A 27,281-nucleotide genomic window follows, 5' to 3' on the forward strand; every position below is an offset into this window, starting at 1 on the left:
GGTAGAGATTGCACACAGCATAATTTAATCATTGCTAAAACTTGGTTTAAGACTCATAAAAGAAGGTTATATAAATGGAAGAGATCTGGAGGTACCGAGAGATTTCAGATTAATTATATAATGGTAAGAAGAGATTTAGAATCATATTTTAGATTGTAAGCCATTCCCAGGGATAGATGTCTGCTCTGACCACAATGTATTAATTCTGAACAGTAGATTAAAACTGAAAAAATTGAAAAAAGGTAGGCAATTAAACAGAAGGGTCCCGGATAAGTTGAAAGAACCAGAGATTGTTGAGAGTTTCAGAAGGAGAATTAGGCAGTGGTTGACTAGAACAGAGGAAATGAATACAGTAGATGATCAATTTGTAGCTTTAAGAGACAAAATAGTGAAGGCAGCAGAGGGTCAAACGGGAAAGGGTAAGGCCTAGTAGAAATCCTTGGATGACACAGGAGGTATTGAATTTAATTGATGAAAGGAGAAAATATAAAAATTCAGCAATTGAAGCAGGCAAAAAGGAATACAAATGTTTCAAAAATCAGATTGACAAGAAGTGCAAAATTGCTAAGCATGAATGGCTAGAGGACAAATGTAAGGATTTAGAAGCTTGCATCACCAGGGAAAAGATAGATACCATCTTCAGGAAAATAAAAGAGGTCCTTAGAGAAAAGAGCAGCAGCTCTATGAATATTAAGAGATCAGGTTGAAAACCAGTCCTAAGAAAAGAAGGGAAAGTTGAAAGATAGGAGTATATGGAGGGCCTATACGAGGCACATAACCTTGAAGGCAATATTATAAAACAGGAAGAGGATGTAGATGAAGATGAGATGGGACAAATGATACTGCAAGAAGAATTTGACAGAGCACCAAAAGACCTTAGTCGAAACAAGGCCTCTGGAGTAGACGACATTCTGTCAGGACTGCTGATAGCCTTGAGAGAGGCAGCCATAACAAAACCCTTCCATCTGGTGTGCAGACTGTATGAGACAATCGAAATACCTTCAGACTTCAAGAAGAATGTAATAATTCCAATTCCAAAGAAAGCAGCTGCTGACAGGTGTGAAAATTACCAAACTATCAGTTTAATAAGTCATGGTTGCAAAATGCTATCACGAATTCTTTACAGAAGAATGGAAAAATTGGTAGAAGCAGATTAAAACTGTGTGCCAGACCAAGACTCGAACTCAGGACTTTGCCTTTCATGGGCAAGTGCTCTACCAACTGAGCTACCCAAGCACGACTCACGCCCCGTCCTCACAGCTTAACTTCCACCAGTACCTCGTCTCCTACCTTCCAAACTTTACAGAAGCTCTCCTGCAAACCTTGCAGTGAGTCGGGCTTGGGTATCTCAGTTGGTAGAGCACTTGCCCATGAAAGGCAAAGTCCTGAGTTCGAGTCTCGGTCTGGCACACAGTTTTAATCTGCTTCTACCAATTTTTCCATTCTTCTGTTGGAGTCTCAGTCCGGCACACAGTTTTAATCTGCCAGGAAGTTTCATATCAGCGCGCACACTCCGCTGCAGAGTGAAAATGTCATTCTGGAAACATCCCCCAGGCTGTGGCTAAGCCATGTCTCCGCAATATCCTTTCTTTCAGGAGTGCTAGTTCTGCAAGGTTAGCAGGAGAGCTTCTGTAAAGTTTGGAAGGTAGGAGAAGAGGTACTGGCGGAAGTAAAGCTGTGAGGACGGGGTGTGAGTCGTGCTTAGGTAGCTCAGTTGGTAGAGCACTTGCCCGCAAAAGGCAAAGGTCCCGAGTTCGAGTCTCGGTCCGGCACACACTTTTAATCTGCCAGGAAGTTTTGTGTAGAATGTAGTTTATTTGTCTCAAACCTAGAATTACAAATCTAAGATTTTTGTGCTGGAGACAGGTCAAATTATTCTAAAAAAATAATTTTATAATAATTAACATATTTAACCAGGCATTTTTGAATTTTTAGACGTGAACAATTTAACAAGAACGTATATAACACTTATGGTCATTTTGCAGCTTGAAATATAATCTATACAGTGTAATAACAATTTATTATACTATACATAATCTTTATTGTTCCTTTTCTTTTCAACTTGCCAAACTGTCCTGCATGAATTCTTCAATTGAATAACAACATTTTTCCACTAGTGTATTAAATAACAATCTTTTTAGTGGGTCAAACTCCATATGTAGCAGATTTTTGTTACTTAATTTATTGTAAATTTTTAATCCTGTGTACAATGGTGTTTGAGCATAAAGTTTTAAATTGTGAGAGGGAAGTTTGAAACTGTGTCTGTGATAAGTACTGTAATTGTGGTTGAAATGAAAATTGTCAAGTGATTTTTGATTTTTATATACGAAAATAAAAATTTCGTAGATGTACAGAGAAGGAATGGTTAGTATTTTTAATTTTTTAAGTAATGGGTGACATGATGTTCTTTTTTGCACTAAACACATGTTTCTTATGATTCTCCTTTGAAGTTTAACTACTCTCGGGCTGTTCATTGAGTTCCCCCGGAAAATTATTCTGTATCGAATTATAGTTTCAAAGTAGCTGTGGTAAACTATCTTCCTGGTGTCCATAAAGGTGGAACCAGATAAGACATTCATTGCATAAGCTAGATTAGATTAGATTAGATTAGATTAGATTAATACTAGTTCCATGGATCATGAATACGATATTTCGTAATGATGTGGAACGAGTCGAATTTTCCAATACATGACATAATTAGGTTAATTTAACAACATACTTAAGTTAATATAACAACTTTTTTTTTTTTTTTTTTTTTTAGTCTGTTTACTAAGACGTCTATATGTGTATTTCCAATTTAAATTTTTGTCTAGATTTAGACATAGACATTTCACATAACTTGATTAAGTCATTTCCTTGTTGCCGTGCACTATTTTTATGGGAGATGCTGATTATGTTTTAGCACTGAACTGTACTAATTGTGTTTTTGTGACATTGAGTTTTAATCCATTTTGCTGAAACCATAATTTAGTCAGAGATAGCAAAGGACTTGGAGGAGCAGTTGAATGGAATGGACATTATCTTGAAAGGAGGATATATGGAAATGAGAGACTTGAAGTAGAAGATGAGCTTTGCTATTTGGGCAACTGATGATGGCTGAAGTAGACTGGATATAAAATTTAGACTGGCAGTAGCAAGAATAGCATTTCTGAAGAAAATAATTTGTTAACATTGAATACAGATTTAAGTGTTAGGAAGTCTTTCCTGAAAGTGTTTATCTGGTGTGTAGCCATGTATGGAAGTGAAATACAGACAATAAAAGGTTTAGACAAAAAGAGAATAGAGGCTTTCAAAATATGGTGCTTCAGAACAATGTTGAAGGTTTGTAACTAATGAGAAGGCACTGAATAGAATTGGGGAGACAAGAAATTTGTGGCACAACTTGACCAAAAGAAGGACTCATTCTGAGACATCAAGAGAGCATGAATTTAGTACTGGATGGAAGTGTGGAGGGTAAAAAATCATAGAGGGAGACCAAGAAATAAGTACAGTTGGCAGTTTCAGAAGAATTTAGGTTGCAGTAGTTACTCAGAGATGGAGAGGCTTGCACAGAATAGAGTAGCATGGAGAGCTGCATCAAACCAGTGTTTGGACCGAAGACCACAATGTATATAGTCACTAAGTTTTATTTATATAGAATTATTACCTTTTGCTCACTACTTTGTCTGCGTGTATCTCAGACCTGAATGAATTTTGAAAATCATGAAGTGCATTATTGGGAGAAAAACAGATATAAAAAAACTTAAGGTGCAGCTGTCAATAGGTGGCAATAGTTAGGAATTGATATGTTTGTAACTATAGATACAGATATTTGAAGTATGAAATATCAATTCAGACTAGTGCTGTATTTAAAGAAATTATGAAAAAGCATTTGATGTTTTTTCCATAGGATCCATTATAAACAAATTATCTGAGCTAGTGACCTGTGAGTGAGCTGTGTAGAGCTGTCCAGTGAGAATAAGTTCGTCCCATGGTTGATGCCTGCGGCTTAAAGCATCTGTACTTGTTGATGGTATGGCAAAGCATTTGCTCACAGGAAACTGCACGCATATGAATTGGAAAGGGAAATTGTTGGGTGGTGGTGGTGGTGGTGGTTGTTGGGATGTTTAAGGGGGACTAAACAGCGAAGGTCATCAGTCCCCCAATTGTTGGGAATGAGAAGTATCCATGGTATAAAAACTGTTTCACCTGCTTCACAGCCCAAGACAATTTCAGCCTCTATAATAGTATTATGAAGTGACACCACTTTAAAGTGAGTTTCATTACACAGCTTCAGAGGGGTTAAGTTCTGAAGCAGCATAATTGGAATACCCACTTTCAGACTGAGGTTATGTGTGAGGAGTCCGGATGCATAATGGGAGTTAGGAAACTACCGGATAAGTGGTAGCATCAATTCGGTCCAGAGGTGTATTAATGGACCAATATATCACCGTGTTCCTAACGATTTTTTCCAAAATTCTCTGACTTATAGCAGCTGCTTGATCATTTTTTGGTGTCAGTTTTGCTTTTTCACAAAGTCAAGAATTCTTGTGGCATGTTATTTGGGATGCATCTCAATGAACAAAACAAATAAGTTCCTTCACCAAAGGAACAATTGGACAAAGGCTCTCTGGCAGAGTCACTGACCCATTTGATTCAGGCATTATATCCTCATCAATATTCAATAAAACTTTCAAGAATTCTTGGGCATGAGGATTGCCACCCAACTAAGCCCTAAGTTCTGTGTCATACTCAATTACTACACCCAGGACAAGAGCATGGAGCATTTGAGATTGACTGCTTTCACGGCTTTTTTGCATACCATCTCAGACAATTAGGCTACACTCTACAAGGATCTTCACCTTGTCACTATTTTGCGATACTGCACATATGTACTGGGGTTTCAGTTATGTCTAGGTCCAAAGGTAGGTTGAACATAATGTCCACAGTTTTCTCTTCAGGGAGTGAGGCAGCAGCTATCCCAGAAGACGCTACAGCTAATGTTGCCTTCTGATTTCAGCCAATAGTAATTAAGTCTAAAAGGTTTTGCCTGTATCACTTGTGGAGCATCAAGGAAAAATGTTTCACCCTGCTGTTGATTAACACTCCGTAATACTTGGTGTATACTGACTTTTGCTCATTACGAAGCGCCCCAACATTGTTATTCATGACTTCAGCCATTGCACTAGAGCTATAATTCACAACTAATTCATGGGCTGTCAGTGGTTTCATGCAGTTCTGGAAGACCATAATGACTCATAGGATTGCCACCAATAGAAATAAGAATATCTCGATGGCAGCAAAGGCTGACAACACTCTCATCAGCTTCTGCTGTACTATCTCCATAAGCACATTTAGCTGCCTAAAAAAAAATCTAATAAATGACACTGATGTTTCTCCCACAACTGTACAGAATGCGAAATTAAGCAGAGCACCATCATAACTGCAGACTAATGCTACAATCACCTGTGACTTTCGGTGACTTTCACCGATTACGGTGTCTTCGAGCGTTTCTCCTAGGAATGGTGGGTATTGTTGAAACAACTGATTCTTGGTTAAATCTTTTCCTGCCACTTTAACCTGACTGTTAAAACTACTCAGAATAACTGATTTCTGAAATAACCAATTTTCGGTTTTTTATTTCTATTGCTTCCTTAATAAATGTACAAATTGAAGAAAGTTCAAGATGCTTAGAATCAAAATATTAAATTAAAAAGGCAAATAAAAGAAAACATAGTCCAGCCACCATTTGCTGCTTTCCTCAAAAAATAATCAGTGGTTTAATACTACAAAAAAATCACCTGTATTGTCCTATTGATTCAAATTTTTTGAAACTCTGGTCAAAAATCATGTTGTAATCATGATCAGACCACCATTTGAGCATTATGAATAGACAATGCTAAAGGGTAAAAACTGAAGTTTAGGCAGCAAATAAGCTACTTTCTGGTTTTATTTATACTGTGAATGAATTGTTTTTAATTTATTACTGTTACCATATTTTCCTTCCTCACTTATTGTTTTATAGAATTGGCTGATAGATCTTTAATCATTTAAAGCTAAAAAAGCATTGTATTTCATTGCTATGTCACTTCATAAAAATATTCCAGCCTAGGGTTAGTGCCATTCTACAGTACAACAGATGTCTGGTGACAGTAGCGAGAAACTACCATTTGGACCAGGTGGAGGGTGGAGGGCAGTCTTGCACTTTGCACTTACACACGTATCTTAAGCCACAACATGTGGCATTATTGCCTCAGCACTCCTGTAACTATTCTTATGCCATGCATTTGTTTATCATTTCTGCCGGCATTGTTATTAAAATTACACTGATCACTTTTCCTTTATTCTATAACAACACAATATTTTAAACTAATGCAAATTCTATAAATAAAAATTATTCCTTTTTTGAAGGGAGTTTATTTAAAAGCAAAAAAAAAAAAAACAAAAATGTTAGCACTGCTGCTATCCATAATTGATGTTTCAAATTTCTTAATCCATTATTAGTAAAAAAAGAAAAAAAAACACCTGTTTAAGCGAAACCAAAAAAATACTGGCTATTCGGAACTAACATAGCAGTATCTGCTTTGCACAGCCCTTGTTCTGTCCCAATTTTAGCCATTATCTAGCAGATGCAGCACACTATGAGGTCCAGATAAATACCTGGAAACCCTTCCACTGGTTGACATCTCTTTGTTTGTCATAAGTGTAGTAGGATGACACACCATTGTACATAAGAGTTTGAGCAAAACTATCTTCCTCACAGAAACTGAAATGAGCTAAGAGTGTGATTTGGCAAGGATTCTCTAAACGTTCCTGCACATTTTCAGGGCTGAAATAGACTCACTGACCATTTTCTAAATGAACATCTAAGTATATAACAGTAGGGAGTCATTTGTGAATAGGGAAACCCAGTATTCACCACACTGTGCCAAAGGTACTAATATTGCAACCAGAGTTATATTTTTTCACCTCATCATGATGTGCTTTCTGAAAACCAAATGTCACTTGGTCACTTCCCTTATTCACATATTCGATCGATGCTAGTATTCCATGTTCTGGGGAGCTTACACTACCCATCAATTACCTACTGCAACATAATCACCATGCATATTACCTTCAGCTGTGAAATGACTATCCTGAGGTGCCCAGCAGCGATACAGTGGATACCCGTTTTCGCCAGTAACATTTTCATGAGTAACAGTTTTATTAAAAAAGTTTTTTGGAAACTCCTCCATGTTCTGACTTTCTTTCTTGCAAGGTGAACTGTTATTTAACGAGCAACATGGACCTTGTATCATGTTGGTTTTGACAATCCTGTGCAGAATAGTGCCTGTGTCAGGATTTGATATTTTGGCACTAATAACTCGATCAATATATTTGGGCCTAAACTTCTCTCCGAACCACAAAATGTTGTGCGGATGAAACAAACCACACTTTTGCCACTCTAATGAATAGATATTGCTCCAAATATCCTTTCTTTTGTAAGAAGGTCTATCAGGCATTTTGTTTTAAAAGAAATACTTGAGAAATCAAGTTGTGCTTGATGTAGGACACCTCGCCATTTTGGATTGGTAGTCATAGCTACAAACAAATCTGTGCCACCAAATTTTTAAATAGCAAAATGCGTCCTGTGTACATTATACCTGGGAACACCAGTAAATGTGGAATGGATAATCACCATCCCACCCAAGTTTTCAGCATCAGAATCTTGCTGTAAAGTATCAATACAATTTTCCGTACATATTGTCTCTGATGAGTGCAGATGAATACTAAGCATTCATTTTCAATTTTTGCATATATGTTTACTAAAAATTGGTTAAAAAGCCCCAAAATCAGGGTAAGTAGATATGTTCATTCTCACATAGCTTGATTAAAAAACTGTACAAGTACACTGCAGAAGCTTTTTTGTTAAAATTTCGAGCACCCATGTGAGGATCAACTTTATACACAGCAGAACTGTAGCCATCTTCATCTTGATGAAACATTAAAGGATACTGTAATGAATCATGAGCATGACGTGTTTCATTGATTCTCCCAAGATGATCATCAAGAGTACTAACACAATATTTCTCTCATCACATTCCTGGTCAACTAACAGGACAGCAACTTCATTTGTAGTTGGTGCATTATTGTCACTTGGGAGAGATCCTCTTAGTCTTTTAACAGCTTGTAATTATTGCACTCATCATTTTGAACTGATTCAAGTGCAGCTTTAAAGCTGCTGACATATGGGTTCACACTGTGTAGCATATTTTGCAGGCTTCTTACTAAACCTGAGCTTAAATTAGGAATATGTTCCCAGAATAAAATTTTCATTCTGCAGCAGTGTATGCACTAATATGAAACTTCCTGTCAGATTAAAACTGTGTTCTGGACCGAGACTCAAACTTAGGATCTTTGCCTTTTGCGGGCAAGTGCTCTACCAGAAAGTTAGGAATATGTTACTGTCTAACATTTGCCTTGTCTTGGAGATTAGAAACAAAATAGATTTGTAAAAATCTTGGAGCAACTGTCAGCAACAGAGAGCCAATCAAATGGTACACTAGGTTCTGTACCTTAAAAGTAGACATAAATGCCACTTCAGGGATCCGATTCACTCCAAAAGAAGTTATTTGGAAAGTGCTGTTGTAGATCCTTAAGTTCTCCCAAAAACTGTTTCAATAGTGGATTTCTCCTCTTAGTAACCCTTTTAAAGGCTCTGGCTGGTCTCTTATTCTTTCTTGGCGAACTGTCCCATATTGGGTTCTCCATGCCACTTCAAAGCACAGTAATGCTTAATGAAATCATTAAGTGAACTAAGTTGAGAATAATTTACATATTTTATTACTGAATCATAGTCAAATCCACTTTTTCTAGTCTTGGCAGCTTTTTAACATCATGTACCATTGACTTGCCGTCATCACTGACTGACAGTTTAAGAATGGCAAGGCGCAACCAGTCTTCCTCTAACTGCATCGTTCAGGTCTTGCTGGATTGTTTTTGCTGTGCTTCCTACAAACAACTTCTTTCTTGTCCCAAGTGATGGATGATTGCCTCCTGTCTATCATGGTAGTAACTCTGAGCAGCAGGCAAACGAAGCTCATGCTGCTCATCTGTCTACAATAGCTACAAAATTTCATCATGGTTACAGTCAACAGATAAAAGTGCTTCTCTTTCCTGGAGCATTTCAGGAGACTGTGGGATTTCCTGACAGGTGCGCTTGTTGGCCAAAAACAATTTCTGTTCAGAATCGTGTCTACAAATTGGGAAATCTCATGGCACCTATGATCAGAGAATAATCAAAACTCATATTTTTCCTAAGTTTCTGCACATCGTGCTGCAGTGTAGCGATATTGGTCTGCACTCAAGTGAGTTTCACTTTCTACATTACTCTCTACAGCCTGCAACACAGCATTATGGCATCTGTTAGCATTCAAATGTGATCTGCATTCAGAAGAAGTCTCTTGAGCTTGAGATGATGCTATTCTGGAATACTGTAATGCTAAATGCCTTTCGCACTCTGGTTCACTTTCTAATAGTAGCATTAACTTGACAAAGTTATCTACTGTAACAGTTACATAAATTCAAGCATGAATTCAAAAATGTCTATGGATAACAGGATGATATGTTAACAGTATTATAATAATAATAATTATTATTATTATGATAAAATGTTTCAAAATACTACTTTTTACAGATTTTATCATTTATATCCTGTTTTAGCTAATTTAGTTTTATAACACTTCTGCTGTCCTCATTTTTCTCATTTAATATAATGAAATGATTCTTACACAAAACTAAGTAGATCCACATTTTAAAAAATTGCCAATTTTACTCATTTTTATGGACAATTCATGCTTGACCAAATATTTGATTATGAGAAAACTGTTTTCACAAAAAAGCACATAAAGGTTTCTGGGATATTGTTCCAGTATCTCTTATGGATTCTGATTTCCTCATACTGACCCAGTTAAAGAATACACTCTGTATTTATTTATTTATTATTTATTTATTTTAGATAACTTGGCTTCTAGACAGCTTATCAAGATGAAACAAGTACCAGATTTTAAGTTATACCTCCAACGATACAACTGTGGAAACCACACCCAACTTTGTGCAGTAGTTTTTGCATGATGCACTACAAAAATACAGACAGTCATACAAACAAACCAAAAATAATTGTTTTGGTTTTTATTGCTGTTATAAAGACCCCTCATATTACGTTTTCTTAAATATCTCCTATGTACAGACATTGGCCAGTTATAATTTTATTAGATGTATAGATGGCCTGAGATTTTATTCTATTTTTTATGCATATAATCACTACCTCTTTCCTCATATTACACCTACAGTAATGTGATTCTAATTTGTTTTTATCTAGGTGCATTTGTTCAGTATCTGTGACTTCCTTATGATCTTCAGTTTTGCATAGCACAATATGTAGAAATATTTTTAGATTTTTCATTTTCCTATACTGATAAGAGAAGCTCATCTCTCTTATGTAACACAACATGTATAACCTGAGTGATGTGGACCTCAAGCAAATTTAAATTGAGTGGTCAAAAGTCACAGGAAAATTGTCTCATTTGAAGATATGCTGTGTATGACGCCCAAATGTTGTGGCTAGTTGTTGTTGCATATGGTATGGGTGTAGACATGATATCTGAGCAGTATGTTATAAACATGTGTGTAGTAAACATTGTAGCAAGTCATGAGCTAATCAACATCAAATGTGGTATGATAATCACTGCAAGACACACAGGTCATAGCATATCAGAAATGAAACGAGAATTTATGTTTCCGAGGTCAACACTGTCTAGGTGCTTCTACAGTACTGCAGATGCAATGTTTCCACATGTATATATTACTGCACAGGACACAAGTAAGAGCACATCATCTCTGTAGAGCCATAAGGAGTGACTGACAGTCTGTGCATCAGATCATCACAGAATTACATGTGGGGTATCAGAAACTCATTTCTTCCATGGCCGGGAAACAAATGCACCACATAGCTTTCAGCAGCCCTTGACTGACTCATATCACAGTGCCTTCTCACGATTTTTGGCCACAAAGGGTAGAACTGCAAAATTTTTTTTCAGTTGGATAGCAGCTATGAAAGCCTACACTTATATAACACTTCAAATGATTTCACTCAGTTATTAAAAGTGTACTAACTTTTATTGTCAGAATATTGTGTAGGAAAAGTGAAGCTTTTGGTTCTGTAGATCACACAATACTTTTAGAAAAATTCAAACATTATCCTTTTCAGGAGCTAAAATCTTATTTAAAACAGGCTCTTGTAAAGAGAATGGAACACAAAAAATATGTATTAAGTTTTGATTAGAGAAACATCAAATACAGAAACATTCTTGCTGTCTTAGAATTCATAATTTACAGGGCGTCCATAATTAAATTCCAACTTCAGAATGCTGTAGAAAGAGGAACACTGCTCAGAGCGATGGCAAAATTGAACAACGTGTTATTGACACTGGGAAACATTGTGGAACAAAAAAAAATTTAATGGGAATTTTACCTGTAAGCATCGAACTGTAAATGGAGTCGCGTACAAATGACAGATGAATCGCAATACTGTGGCACATTACACCATCCATACTGTTCTATGTCCATGACTGCGCAAGTTCAGCAGTCAACAGCTGTGGCAATGTTAATTAGGTAAGCCCAGCCACCATGGCAGTCATACCATGTCAAATGGGAAAAATTGTTTTTTAATTGTCGTGAGGCCAAAAACCACATAAAAAGCAAAATGACATCAGTTTCAAATCATTATAAGACTGGCACAAGACATGCTCAATATGCTGTCCACCGTTAACTGCCAAAAGTAGAAATCAAGAAACTATATGTTCCATAGGAGATTGGAGTGTCTCATCGGTCATGTTCAGAATGCATTGTGCAATGCAAAAATCCCATGGATTAATGTCAGGTACTCTGTATGGCCAGGCTATAGGGAAATGATGGCTGATAATTCTAGCATTTCTGAAATGCCTCTACAGCAGCCACTTCACTGGCTGTGCAGTGTGTGGAGGAATGTCATCTTGCATGAAAATGATTCTACCTGCACATCCAAGCTGTTGAAGGGTCAGAAAGACTCTCATAGCAATTACCAGTGATGGTACAGGTAACAGGATGCTTAGGACTCATCTCCTGAAAAAAATTTGATCCTACGATAAATGATGCTGACCATCCGCACCACACAGGCACCTTTTGCAGAATGAAGTGGAACTGGTTGAGTTTTGTGACAAATATTTACAACTGAAACAAATAAATTTACGCACCACTGCTTGACCCCTCCTGCAATACTGTGGCCATATCTTTGAAAGACATCGAATCAACTGCTTTCCTCCATCTGCCACATTTCACTTCAAAAGAACCTATCTTTTCTCCAGATCTTTGGCACACATTGGATCAGTGTCTTTTCTCATACCCTTGAGTGTTTGGAACTCCTGCAGGGCTACTGGTACACAATCTCACCATTCTTGTAAAAAGGCATTACCACCAGCATGCAATCCTTCATGGAGACAAGTACATTAGACATCTTGGACGCAAATTGTTCCCCCCCCCCCCTCCTCCCACCCCCCCATCCCCCCCCCCCCCCAAAAAAAAATCACATTTCCCTCTGTGTCAGTAATATGCTGTTCAAATTTGATGCCATTCTGAACAGTGGTTCTCTTCCTAGAGCATTTTCAAACTGATACTTTGATTATGGATACCACATACAATATATAAATGATATGGCAAAGGCTTTAAATGTTTGGTTAAAAGTGTAATGTTTCTGGTGACACAAGTGATAGCCATGCATCTGCTCTAGAAACTACTCTTAGAATTGAGTCAGTAACTGAGCTCGGCTTGTAGCTGACTGGAGAACAAAATGTGTGACTGAGGACCGCTAATTTAATTTCAAATCTGCTAAAAGCTCACTTTATGCATTTCAAGTTAGGTACTCACTTTATGCATTTCAAGTTAGATAATAAAGATTCACAGGTACACACATTTGATAGTGATAGAAGATAATGAAGAAATCTGCATGTGTAATATATTTGGTTTGCCAGTCGTCAATGAACTGTGAATGAACCTTAACATATCATTCCACCAAAGGAACTTAGTTCAGTTTACTTTGCAAGTAACAACCCTTGACACCACTCCCATCCTTTTCATATGCAAGAAAGCTGCTAGCAAATTTTGCATTACCTTCATTTGTTTGTGGATTATGGGATACATTCTAGATCAGTACAGTCAAATTTGAACAAAAAGATAAACCAAACTATGGTGTTAGTTATAACTTATCAAGCATGAACTCTGACTTATGAGCCAGAAACCCTGACTGTAAGAAAATCTGCACTGAAAAAACTACAAGCATGCCAAAAACTGAATAATCAGGTCTTCAGTTAACTTTTAGAGAGTAACAAATGGAGAACAAGAATGGAAGATACCATACAGAGATTTACTAATTGCCAGTGGCAAAGAAGCAGACATAGGAGACTGATAAACCAGTGTGAAACCATCTGGAGAATGTAGCATTGCAACATAGCCGGATGGTGAGTGTCTCGTAGGGAGAATAATTGGAAAATTTTGCAGTATAATCCCATTTATACTGTACACAATGTTGGCAAATTAATCGTGTCTGTTCTCAGTACACCTATTCATTCACAAATATCACTCACTGAAGGTGTTTTTTTCTGAGTTCTTTTAGCAGCTTGGTATATTAATTGCATCAGGCTCACAAGAGATTCCATAGAAAATAACCATTTTTTCAGCTGTAACTTTAGTTGTGGAAGTGAGTCAGAGCCACACAGATCAAGATCGTGACTATGGGTAAAATACTTGGTACACTTTAAGCACACTACAGATAAAAAGCCAGTACAATTTTTATTAATAAGCTGGAATGGTGTGGATGATGTCATAATGCAAGGACCTACTTACAATGTCTAATACATTGTAGGAAAACCATTGGCATTTAAAACAGGTTCTAAATACAGCTAATTGTTAGCTCCTGTATGGTTTTCAAGGAAATCTTATACCATTCTTCATGCAAAGTAGTGGCAAGTTCAGGTAATGACGATGGAGTTAGATAGTGATAACACACCCTTTGCTCCAAAGTAACCATGAAGTCTCAGTAATACTGACTTCTGTGACTTTGGTGGTCAGGGAAAACATAACAATTCGTCCTCATGCTCACAAAACCAGTCCTGGACAATGTGAGTTGTGTGAACAGGAGCCCTGTCTTCTTGGAACACCGTGTCACCATTGGGGAACAAACATTATACCATGGGATGAACGTGATAAGTCAAAATGGGACATAATTGTAGGCAGTAATGCAACCTTGGAGAGTAACCATGGGGCCCATATCATCACCAAATTCCTCTCATGTTTCGGTCTTGGAATATGAATTGAGCTGGAAGTTGGAAACAGTGTGAAACAATATTCCTCTGATCAAATCACTTTCTTCCATTGCTCCTAGTTCAGGTTTTATAGCGTTGGCACCATGGTTTCCTCTTATGAGCTGTTGAATTGTTTTGGAATTACAACTGTCTCATGGAACAAAGAAGAAACAGATGACCTGTGATCAGAGTATGTCTAAAATGCCTACTCCACAGGCCAATCATGAACGACATGATGGGTCAAATACAAGAAGTAGCAGAGACCACTGGTCCAGAATGGAGTGGCATACTTCTCAGTTGTCAAACTTAGAACAGCATGGTGCTAAACAATATCAGGATAGTGTAAGAGTTAATTGCGGAACTAGTGCAGAATACGCAAGATACTGTGCAGGCCTTAAATAGTGACTTACAGACGGTGCAAAATTGAATGAATGTAATGGTTGGGAGAGTGGCCATAACTAGGTTGCTACGAGCACTAACAGACAGTCTGAGTGATTCAAGGATGGGAGTTACCATGCTGCAAGAAGCAGTACATGACGCCATCCGTGGACAGCTAAGTCAACATTATTGCCACCACAGCAATTCATAACCAGTGTATGCAAAGTGCAAAAAAAAAATTACAGCATAATTATGGAGCACAATAGAAACAAGAGAAGGGAATTCAGCACTATTCTGCCATGCGTCCATCACTGAAATGAGTTCTGATGGTGCAAGGTACCCGTGCGTTAATTCGATTCCCAGTGGCAGGCTTCAATGCATGGTATCAATGTTTTACCATACACCTCTATCCAGTCAAGTGGGAAACTGTGGGGAAATGGACACAGGTACAGACCACAGATGTATTGAGAATTTCAGACCAAAGAGATGGCTACATCCTAATGTCACTGGAAGACCTACAGAGATGCCAGAGGGAAAGCATTACAATCTGACCAAGTAGAATGATACAGCTTGGATACAGGCATATGAGGTTCAGTTATCCTTGGGAAAAGCTGAAGCAAGTGAATATCAAAGGGAAGTGTTAACACCATGTCGACATTTCCAGAGAATAGGCACCCACTGGGTCTACTCAGCTTTTTCTCCAGAGACAGTCGTAGTAACCTGTTATGAGTACGGGAAACCAACAGGCATGAATAGAGTGGTTGTGGACCTACCCAGTATCATTGCCCATCCTTGTTCCCAACCTCTTGCCTTGTGTCTCATCTCCCTGAAGTAAAACCAGAAGCAAGACCTGTCCCATACATTCTCTCAGAACCACCTACTCCAGTCCTGTCATAGGCATCTCTTATGCCATCAAAGACAGGGTGACCTGTGAAAGCAGCCATATGATCTACAAACTAAGGTGCAACGTGACAACTAACAAGCCATCTGTCTTCATGAATCGCTACCACCAAACTGTGGCTAAGAGACATCTGGACTACCCAGTCACTGAACATTTTGCCTGATATAATGTGCTTTACTTCAGTGACTGCCTCACAATCTGTGCCATCTGGATTATTCCTACAAAGGCCTGCTTTTCTAAATTGCACAGATGGGAACCTCCCTACCCTCCCCTGCTCTCACTACAGCACTACAAGTGCCTTCTCTCCCTCCAAAGCACCTACTGTCTTTTCCCCTTCTCTGCTTCTGCCCCCCCCTTCCCCACTCTACACCTAGCATCCTATATTGTCCCCATCACATCCTTTCACACTCTCACAGGCAGCACAGTGTCTTCCCCCACCCATATAGTGCTATTCCTCCACCTTCTCCTTAACACCACTTCTCACGCCGAAGCATTGCTGCACACATCAGACACAGTTGCAGTCGGATGTCATCGCATGGAGATAGTAGCCATTTATGTGTGAGTTGTGCTTATGTTTACATAAGTGAGTATTATATTTCAGCAGAACGACATTCTTTGTCTAAAGATTAAATGTCTAACAGCCTTTTTCATTGTGCTGTCTGCAACTCAAGACATCATCTATGTGGTGGGTAGAAATCCAGCCTTTTCATTTTCATTTTGTTATAACAATAAAAATAATCAATTTTGAAAAAATAATATAATCGGATAGATAATATATCTACTTCCCAAGTGGCGGCAGGGAAAAAAAAAAAAAAAAAAAAAAAAAAAAAAAAAAAAAAAAAAAAAAAAAAAACAGTGTTTTACTTCGCATGCTTTCAGAACCAATGACTCTTTCTTCTGGCAGAAGGGTTGAAAGGGAAGGAAGAGGGGTGAAACAAAAGGACTGTAGAGGTCTAGAAAAAGGGGCAGAGTTTGGAAAAGGCACTCAGAACCACAGATCAGGGGAGACTTACTGGACAGGATGAGAAGGTAAGGCTCCCCTGCCCCTGAACTCTACCTTTTTTTCTAAACCTCTCCAGTCCTATTCTTTCACCCTTCATTCTTCCCCTTTAACCCTTAAGAAAGAGCCACTAGCTTCAAAAGCTTGCAAAGTAAAACCTTGTTTTCTTTTTTTTTCCCTCTCTCTCTCTCTCTGTGTGTGTGGGGGGGGGGGGGGGGGGGCGGGGGGGGGGTCGGTTTTTTCTCCTCTTGCTGCTTAATGAGTGGGTTTTTTATCTACCCAATTACATTATCTTTTCATTTTGTAGCAATGCTATCCTGAGCTTTCCACTGTGTGATTTTTCATTTAAGTTTTGGATAGAAAAACACTTTTATTGATGATAATTAAATCCATGTCCTGCAGTGTGCTCTTCAGAGAAATCAATATTTTGGCACCTACTTCACCCCCCCCCCACCCCACCCCACACACACACACCCTCACACGCCCTTTGTCATTAGTCATTAACAGTATTTTTCTCTTCTCATAAAACAGTGAAAAGCATGAATGTAACATTAGAACCGAAAACAACCTCTACAGAGAGGTTACTACAAAAAAGATGCCAAGTACATGTGTGTTGAACATATTTAATGTAGATAATGTGATGGAGTTTTAGATGTATGTCAGAGTAACTCCTTGGACTCTCCTGAAGAACATCTTCACAAAAATGCTTAAATGAAGTGTTTTAGGTGATTTTATTGTTTTAATTAGCACTGCAATACAACAGTCTTCCATAACGCTAAGTCATTTCATTGTATTTCACTTAAGTTAACTGTACATCTTTGATTTATTTCCACATTCCAGCCACCACTTGCCACAGGATCCATCAAATATGACTAATATAATGCTATGTAATGTGGGATGATTGTTTGAAGTAAATTATTAAATCAAATGACATTTTATTTAAATACCATACTGGTTGCTGTGAAACAAGATTTACTAAATATCAGCTAGTATGATTGCTGGGTATGGTAGTCCTGTAAAACAGTCTTCTAAATGTGGAGCAACACCAAACCTTGTACTTGTGTACCTACCATTCTTTTCCCTCAGTGACAACAGTACTTTCATATGTCTGAGATCCATAGACTGAAGAAGTTAAAAAAAAATCTGTAACAAGTTTCATGATAGGCTTAATAAACTCTAATGGAGCACTCTAAATAATAATAATAATAATAATAACCACACTAGAAGGAAAACAAAGACAGAGGATGAGATGGTCAGACGAAGTTAACCGACACCTCAGGTTCTGTTATTACCAAGCAACAAACTTAGGAACCAACACAACAGAATACAGATCACAAGTATACACAACATTTATTACCAGACACCCAGAATTAAAATTTTTAACAGAACAACGACTAGCTGATCAGATCCGTGTAGTAACCAAAAATAACAGGATACCCCAGTCAGAATTAGAAAACATCAAACAACAAGTACAACAAATACTGGAACAAAATAATGTGCAATCAGAAGAAGAAGAAAATATAGTACTGGACTCAAACATCCCAGAACAAACAAAGAAAGAACAACACACATCAATTAAACAATCAAAGGAAAACGAAATCTTAAGACAGCCACCAGAACAAGCACAAATAGAACACAAAGTGACACACATGTTAGATATAGAAGAAAAATTTCAGCTGACATATATAGAATACAAAGACACAAATACAGACATTAGACCATTCTTGCATAGACCACCAAATAACCCACAAGTCGAAACAACAATAACAACTATCAACACAATCATACACAACAAAATAAATGAAAATACAACTATGGAAGAGTTACAACTACTGGTTTATATAGGAGCACTCACTACACTAAATATACACAGTAGGCAGACAACCAACACACAGAAGAAACCCACAAAACCAGCATGGCAACACAGGCTACAGATCAGAATAGAAAAACTGAGAAAAGACATCGGACAGCTAACACAATTTACGAGAAATGAAATATGAGACAAAAAACGAAAAAGGTTAGGTAAAATCTCACAACAAGAAGCGATAGAGCAATTAGATGAAAAGAAGCAGAAATTACAAGCATTGGCCAAATGCCTTAGAAGATACAAAAAAAGTGAAATTAGAAGGGAACAAAACCAAACATTCAACACAAACCAAAAGAAATTTTACCAGACAATAGATAACACACACATTAAAATAGACAATCCACCAAACATAACAGACATGGAACACTTGTGGAGCAACATATGGTCAAACCCGGTACAACATAATAGACATGCACAGTGGATACAAGCAGAAGCAGACACATACAAGATGATACCACAAATGCCTGAAGTGATAATTTTGCAACATGAAGTCACCCAAGCAATTCATTCTACTCACAATTGGAAAGCCCCTGGAAATGATAAAATAGCAAATTTCTGGTTAAAGAAGTTCACCTCAACACATTCACATCTAACTAAATTATTTAACAGTTACATTGCAGACCCATACACAAACCCTGATACACTTACACAAGAAATAACTTATCTGAAACCTAAAGATCAAGCAGAAACAGCAAACCCAGCAAAATATCGCCCCTAACATGCCTACCAACAATATGCAAAATATTAACTTCAGTCATTACACAGAAATTAATGACACATACAACACAGAACAAAATTATAAATGAAGAACAAAATGGCTGCTGCAAAGGAGCACGAGGATGTAAAGAGCAACTGATAATAGATGCAAAGGTGACATATCAAGCTAAAACTAAACAAAGGTTGCTACACTATGCATACATTGATCACCAAAAAGCTTTTGATAGTGTACCCCACTCATGGTTACTACAAATATTGGAAATATACAAAGTAGATCCTAAATTGATACAATTCCTAAACATAGTAATGAAAAATTGGAAAACCACACTTAATATCCAAACAAATTCAAATAATATCACATCACAGCCAATACAGATTAAGCATGGAATATACCAAGGAGACTCATTAAGTCCTTTTTGGTTCTGCCTTGCTCTGAACCCACTATCCAACATGCTAAATAATACAAATTATGGATATAATATTACTGGAATATACCAACACAAAATCACACATTTGCTATACATGGATGATCTAAAACTACTGGCAGCAACAAATCAACAACTCAACCAATTACTAAAGATAACAGAAGTATTCAGCAATGATATAAATATGGCTTTTGGAACAGACAAATGTAAGAAAAATAGCATGGTCAAGGGAAAACACACTAAACAAGAAGATTACATATTGGATAACCACAGTGTCTGCATAGAAGCGTTGGAAAAAACGGATGCCTATAAATATCTATGATACAGACAAAAAATAGGAATAGATAATACAAATATTAAAGAAGAACTAAAAGAAAAATATAACCAAGACTAACAAAAATACTGAAAACAGAATTGACAGCAAGAAACAAGACAAAAGCTATAAATACTTATGTTATACCAATATTGAGCTACTCATTTGGAGTATTGAAATGGAGTAACACAGACCTAGAAGCACTCAATTCACTTACACGATCACAATGCCACAAATATAGAATACATCACATACATTCAGCAACAGAAAGATTCACATTAAGCAGAAAGGAAGGAGGAAGGGGATTTATCTACATAAAGAAACCTACATTATGGACAGATAGACAATTTAAGAAAATTCTTCATAGAACGAGCAGAAACTAGCAAAATACACAAAGCAGTCACTCATATAAATACATCGGATACACCATTGCAATTTCATAACCACTTCTACAACCCTTTAGATCACATAGCATCAACAGATACGAAGAAAGTAAATTGGAAAAAGAAAACACTACACGGCAAGCACCCGTATCATCTAACACAGCCACACATCGATCAAGACACATCCAACACATGGCTAAGAAAAGGTAATATATACAGTGAGACGGAAGGATTCATGATTGCAATACAGGATCAAACAATAAACACCAGACATTACAGCAAGCATATTATTAAAGGTCCCAATACCACAACAGATAAATGCGGACTTTGCAAACAATAAATAGAAACAGTAGATCACATCACAAGCGGATGTACAATACTAGCAAATACAGAATACACCAGAAGACATGACAATGTAGCAAAAATAATACATCAACAACTTGCCATACAACATAAACTAATAAAACAACACGTTCCCACATACAAGTATGCACCACAAAATGTACTGGAGAATGATGAATACAAATTATACTGGAACAGAACCATTATAACAGATAAAACAACACCACATAACAAACCTGACATCATACTCATCAACAAAAAGAAGAAATTAACACAACTAATCAAAATATCCATACCCAATACAACAAATATACAGAAGATAACAGGAGAAAAAATTGAAAAATACATCCAACTGGCTGAGGAAGTCAAGGACATGTGGCATCAGGATAAAGTTGACATTATACCAATTATACTATCAACTACAGGAGTCATACCACACAATATCCACCAGTACATCAACGCAATACAGCTACATCCAAACGTATATATACTACTACAGAAATCCGTAGTTATTGATACATGTTCAATTACCCGAAAGTTCCTAAATGCAATGTAACATATACCGTTCAGTTAAAGGAAGTCACGCTTGATCAAGGTCCACATCACTTTCCATTTTTAACCAGACATAACGTCTGAGAAAGGAAAGAAATAATAAGTGTAGTATTTAACGAATGATAAGGATACCCTAAAATATGGAGAACTTTTTTTTTTTACTTAATGTAATTGGATAGTTAAAAAATCTAATCACCAAGAGGCAGTAGGGGAACATAAATATAAAAGATATTGCATCTGGTTAGTCTCCCCTGACCTGGGGTTGTGGATGACTTTTCCAAACTCTACTCCTTTTTCAAAATCTCATCAGTCTTTTCCTTCACCCCTCTTCCTTCCCCTTCAACTCTTCTGTCAGAAGAAGGAACCACAGGCTCTGAAAGTTTGCATGCATAGTAGCTTTCACATGTGTGTTCCACTGCTGCTGCTCAGTGAGTGGATTTTTGTGTCCATCCAATTATATTATACTTTCAAAAATTGATTATTTTCTTTATTTAAGATTTTAAAAATATACTACCCCTCTTCATGTAAGCATCATACTGCATCAAGTTAGAAAGATCATAGGATGTACATCTGCGTGAAATCAATACTTAAAGGAGGAGGAGGAGGAGGGGGGGGGGGGGATTAGTGTTTCACGTATTGTTGACCATGAGGTCATTAGAAACTGAGCACAAGCTCTGATTAAGGGAGGATGGGGAAGGAAAGTGGCCCTGCCCTTTTGAAAGAACCATCCCAGCATTTGCCTTAAGCGATTTAGGGAAATCACTGAAAACCTAAATCAGGATGGCTGGATGCAGGTCTGAACCATTGTCCTCCCAAATGCAAGGCCAATGTGCTAAACATTGTGCTACCCCACTCAGTAAACCAATTCTTTTTCTTGTGTGATATCTAAGAAGAAAAATGGTAGAATGACACCACAAACTATGTAGTGGCTTCCAGAATATGAAAGTAACTGCACCAAAAGTTTATTTGCAGGGTTCTTGTTACACAGAATCTAAATATGGTCACTATTTTAAAATAAGATTTGTGTTGAGATAGGCAAACTTGTTTTCAATATTTTTAAGATATCTACGTTACACCTGTTTCATTCTTTTAATCCCATTCCAAATTAATTATCTGTTGTTTTCAATCATTGGTGATATTTATTTTTTAGCTGTTAAAGTTGGTACTACAGACATAGTCACCATGTAATAAGAGGATACCAATGACTCACCAGTTTTCAAGACTTTTAATACGAAGACAAGGAAATAAACCAGCTGCATCAGAAGTTCTGAATGCATACTTAATACAATGTAAAAAGCCACCATGGACATCTTACTTTGTGAAATACACCAGTGTTTATGATGACCAATGGGGCCAGTCGCATTTTAACTGGCCAGTTCAAGAAACAAATTATCATATTCTCCGCACAGGATGTTATCCTTACATAAAGTATCACTGTACAAAGAGACCATATCAAGATCTTCAGCTTGAAGATACATTCTTTCGTTTTATAAAGATTGCTAATTTAGGTATGTATGCTATAACTTATGTTTTTTATATGTTTTTTGTTTTGTTTAATACAATAGACATTGTTGTGACAGTAAACAGCAATGAAACTCATATGTAAGGAAGTTATAACTTTGGTGAAAAGAAGCCAGCCACTGCCAGATCTGGTGAAGTGAGTGAAAGTTTCAATAATTTTGTCTACAAATGACTAATTTTTTCCATTGTCATAAAAAAAAATTGCTGGCAGGTAGACTGTTTTGTGAAAGGGTGATTGTTTTTCTTTTCACATCAAGGTCTTTTCTCATGTATTCTTTGTTATGAGGGCATGCTGAAACATAATGCCTCCAAATTTTTTAATCTGTTCTCAGTCTTAGTTGAGGTATCACACCATGCATATTACTTGGTCGACTTTCCCACCTCACTGACATAGTTGCAACGTTCTGCTGCTAGAGGGCAGTGTGTAACATTAACTATATTAGTGCTTGAGAAAATGGAAAGCATGAATTCAAAGAGTTCATCCACACATGGAACACCCTCTCCTTCAGCATCACAATGTCATAATGAACACAAACTGTGAACTCTGCAAGAATCCAATGTCTTGGATTCACTGTCATCTGTTGTTCTCCTTACAGCCCTGACTTGGCCCCATCCAGTTTTCATCTGTTTCCAAAACTTAAAGAACATCTGTGAGGACTTCACTTTCATAGTGATTAAGGATTTCAAGCAGAGATGAGCTTGTGGCTCTCTCAACAAAGTCAGTCATTGTCCAGTGACAGTATCAACAAACTGAGCTCAATTTGGGAGAAATATGTTCTTGGCCAGGGTGACTGTGTTGAGAAATAAATATGTAGACATGAAGAATAAATATATAGAATGTTAATTAAGTGTTCTATTTAAAAAATTTTAAGAGTTATAACACAAAAAATTCAGAGGCATTGCTTTTCAGCAAACTCTTGTACAATTGGTGCAGAAAATGCTCATATTAATTACTAGTTATTGTTTTACCTTTTGCAAATTAATTACTCATAATATCAGTTTTGTGTTCCAGCAAATAGTGGCTATAACCCTTATTGCAGATGTACTGAATTAACTTTCATGATACAGGGTCTACTATTGCTTTAATTGCTATTTTATATGTGGTATGTAGTAAAAAATGTACCTTATCCACAGAGGCCAACTGGAACACAAAATCAGTTTCATTCTATTTAACATGTCCCAAGCACTGCTGAGATATTTGTTCTCACATTTGCCTTTCGTCAGCATCCTAAAAATGTGCATCGATGCTGCATAATATTGTTTTTCCCTCTCCTTCCCTCTTTCCTGACGAAGCAACCGTGGGTTGCGAAAGCTTGAATTTTGTGAGTATGTTTGTGTTTGTTTGTGTGTCTATCGACCTGCCAGCACTTTCCTTTGGTAAGTTACATCATCTTTGTTTTTAGATATATTTTTCCCACGTGGAATGTTTCCCTCTATTATATTCATGTCTAGTTAATTCCTCACACAAAATGTTACCTACTCATTCTGTTAATATTCCTATGGTGTCAGCAGTGTCAGATACCTTTAATTTATGACCACCTCAAGGCACACTGTTTTTTTTTTTTTTTTTTTTTTTTTTTTTTTTTTTTTTTTTTTTTTTTTTTAACCAATGTTTTTGTTGTTGTTGTCTTCAGTCTGAAGTCTGGTTTGATGAAGCTTTCCATGCTACTCTATCCTGTGGAAACCTCTTCATCTCCAAATAATTACTGCAATCTACATCCTTCTGAATCTGCTTACTACATTCATCTCTTAGTCTCCCACTATGATTTTTATCCCCCCACACTACCCTTTATGTCTCAGAAGGTGTCCTCTCAACCAGTCCCTTCTTTTGGTCAAGTCATACCACAAATTTCTTGTCTCCCCAGTTTTGTTCAGTACCTCCTCATTAATTATGCTGTCTACCCATCTAGTCTTCAGCATTCTTCTGTAGCACCACATTTCAAAAGTATCCATTCTCTTCTTGTCTAAACTGATTATTGACCATGTTTCACTTCCATATGTGGCTACACTCTAGACAAACATCTTCAGATACAACTTTCTAACACTTGAATCTATATTTGATGTTAACAAATTTATATCTTGTCAATTCCAGTCTACATTTTATATCCTTTCTACTTCAGCCATCATCACTTATTTTGCAGCCAAAATAGCAAAACTCATCTACTACGTTTAGTGTCTTGTTCCCTAATCTAATCCCATCAGTTTCACCTGGTTTAATAAGATTACATTCCATTATCTTCATTTTGCTTCTATTGATGTCCATATTATGTCGTCCTTTCACAACACTGTCCATTCCATTCAATTGCTCTTCCAAGTTCATTGCTGTCTCTGACAGAATTACAATGTCATTGGCAAACCTCATAGTTTTATTTTTTCTGCTTCAAATTTAAATTCCTACTCCAGAATTTTTCTTTGGTTTCTTTTACTGCTTGCTCAATGTACAGTTTGAACAACATTGGGGACAGGCTACAACCCTGTCTCACTCCCTTTTCAACCTCGGCTTCCTTTTCATGCCGCCTCGACTCTTATAAATACCGTCTGGTTTCAGTGCAAGATATAAATAGCTTTTTGCTCCCTGTATTTTAACCTTGCTATCTTCCAAATTACAAAGACAGTATTCCAGTCATCATTGTCAAAAGCTTTTTCTAAGTCTATAAATGATATAGACATAAGGTTGCTTTTCCACAACCTATTTTGTAAGACAAGTCGTAGGGTCAGTATTGCCTCATGTGTTCCTACATTTCTCTGGGACCCAAATTGATCTTCCCTGTTGCTGGGCTTTTACCAGTTTTTCAATTCTCCTGCTTTTACCAGTTTTTCAATTCTCAATGCACGGCCTGTGGCAGAGTTGTTACACGACAATAACATCCCTGTAATGGACTGGCCTGCGCAGAGTTCTGACCTGAATCCTATAGAACTGCTATGGGAGGTTTTGGAACACCGACTTCGTGCCAGACCTCACTGTCAGACATCAATACCTCTACTTAGTGCACCACTCTGTGAAGAATGGGCTGCCATTCCCCAAGAAACTTTCCAGCACCTGATTGAACGTGTGCCTGCGAGAGTGGATTTCCTGTAATTTTTGTATCTTTTTGATGCTTCCTTTTTTGAACTGAAATTATGATATCAATGGGAAAGGTGTCAGACTGCTGTGGCCACCACCAGCCACATGGCAGCCACCAGCGGCCACACAGCAGTTGATGTGTTAAATGATTCCAAATAATTATCAATAAATATAGAGAAGGAATGGGTAAGAGAAGGATGAAATTCAAGAGTAGAAGAAATTAATAAGATACTGGGCCAATAAGATACTAGGACAGCAGTCAGTGGTAATGAACAAAATAGGATTTTGTTTCAGAAAAAATTGAGGAATCTGGAAAGATGAGGAAAGGGCAAGGTGTATTTAAAAATTGGGGAAAATGCATACTGATAATTGAGAGATTTATGAAACTGAGGACAAAGAATGAATAGGAACAATAAAACTGAATTACAGTGCAAGAGAAGGAAACTGGAAGAACCATTGAAGGAATATGGAATGGAGGTGAATTGCATAAATCATGTGGATGTACTAATGTCAATGTTATAAAAAGGATAGATTTCTGCTCATCATATAGAGGAGATGTTGAGTTACAAACAGACACAACGAAAAGACGGGTGAGCTTATATTCCTGGAGTCAACAGCAGATGTTGGGCATGTTCCATTGAATGGTTTGTGTGCTGACACTTGTTGATGGCCCAGCACTGAAATCTGCAACAATTTGCAAAGCATTGCACCTGTGTCATGTTTAATGATTCTCTTCAGTCATCATTGGTCCCATTCTTGCAGGATCTTTTTCCGGCCACAGTGATGTCGTAGATTTGGTGTTTTACCAGATTCCTGATATTCACGGCACACTTGTGAAATGGTCGTAAGGGAAAATCCCCACTTCATCCCTACCTCAGAGATTCTGTGTCCCATCGCTTGTGTGCCGTTCACTCATTTAAAGCTTGATAACCAGCTATTGTTGCCGCAGCAGTATCCAATCTAACAACTGCGCCAGACACTTGGTGTCTTATATAGGCGTTGCCGACTGCAGCACAGTATTCTGCCTATTTACATATCTCTGTATTTGAATACGCATGCCTATACCAGTTTGCTTGGCACTTTGGTGTATTTGACTGTCACTTCTGCAGATCTGTTGTCACATATGAAGGGCTTATTTCAGTATGTACTTGAATATTTCTGGTATCTCAACTGCAGATTTTTCAGCACTCATTTAACTTTAGGACTCTGTATCTCAGAATGAACAAAAATGGACTTGTACCTATATTGAAATAAGCCAGTCATATAATCCTTTACTACTATGAACTTCACCTACACTACTGATGACATATATTTCATTAGGAAAAAAGAGCTCATTATGGATGGAGCATTGTTAGAATTCATTTGAGTGATTTATGGGAACCATTAAAATATAATTCTAGATGGTTTGATTAGGATTTCAGCCGTGCTCCTCCAGTCAAGTGTTTTAGTTACCCCGCACTCTTA

General features: G+C 37.3%; 1 protein-coding gene across 6 annotated transcripts in view; it reads left to right on the forward strand.

Annotated features, from left to right (window-relative positions):
• Window positions 1–27,281, forward strand: part of LOC126474003 (uncharacterized protein C15orf61) — a 65,068-nt gene that overhangs the window by 1,879 nt on the left and 35,908 nt on the right. For 4 of the 6 annotated variants that reach the window (XM_050101436.1, XM_050101395.1, XM_050101405.1 and 1 more), the window contains one exon: window positions 22,383–22,740. In XM_050101436.1, the coding sequence (XP_049957393.1) occupies window positions 22,434–22,740 (307 nt within the window). In that variant the 5' untranslated portion in view covers window positions 22,383–22,433. Of the gene's footprint in view, window positions 1–3,889; window positions 4,013–5,389; window positions 5,505–22,382; window positions 22,741–27,281 lie in introns of those variants that run through there. The other 2 variants (XM_050101422.1, XM_050101429.1) reach the window with 2 other exon arrangements.

The sequence above is a fragment of the Schistocerca serialis genome, chromosome 1 (assembly GCF_023864345.2).
Source record: "Schistocerca serialis cubense isolate TAMUIC-IGC-003099 chromosome 1, iqSchSeri2.2, whole genome shotgun sequence".
Lineage (NCBI taxonomy): Eukaryota > Metazoa > Arthropoda > Insecta > Orthoptera > Acrididae > Schistocerca > Schistocerca serialis.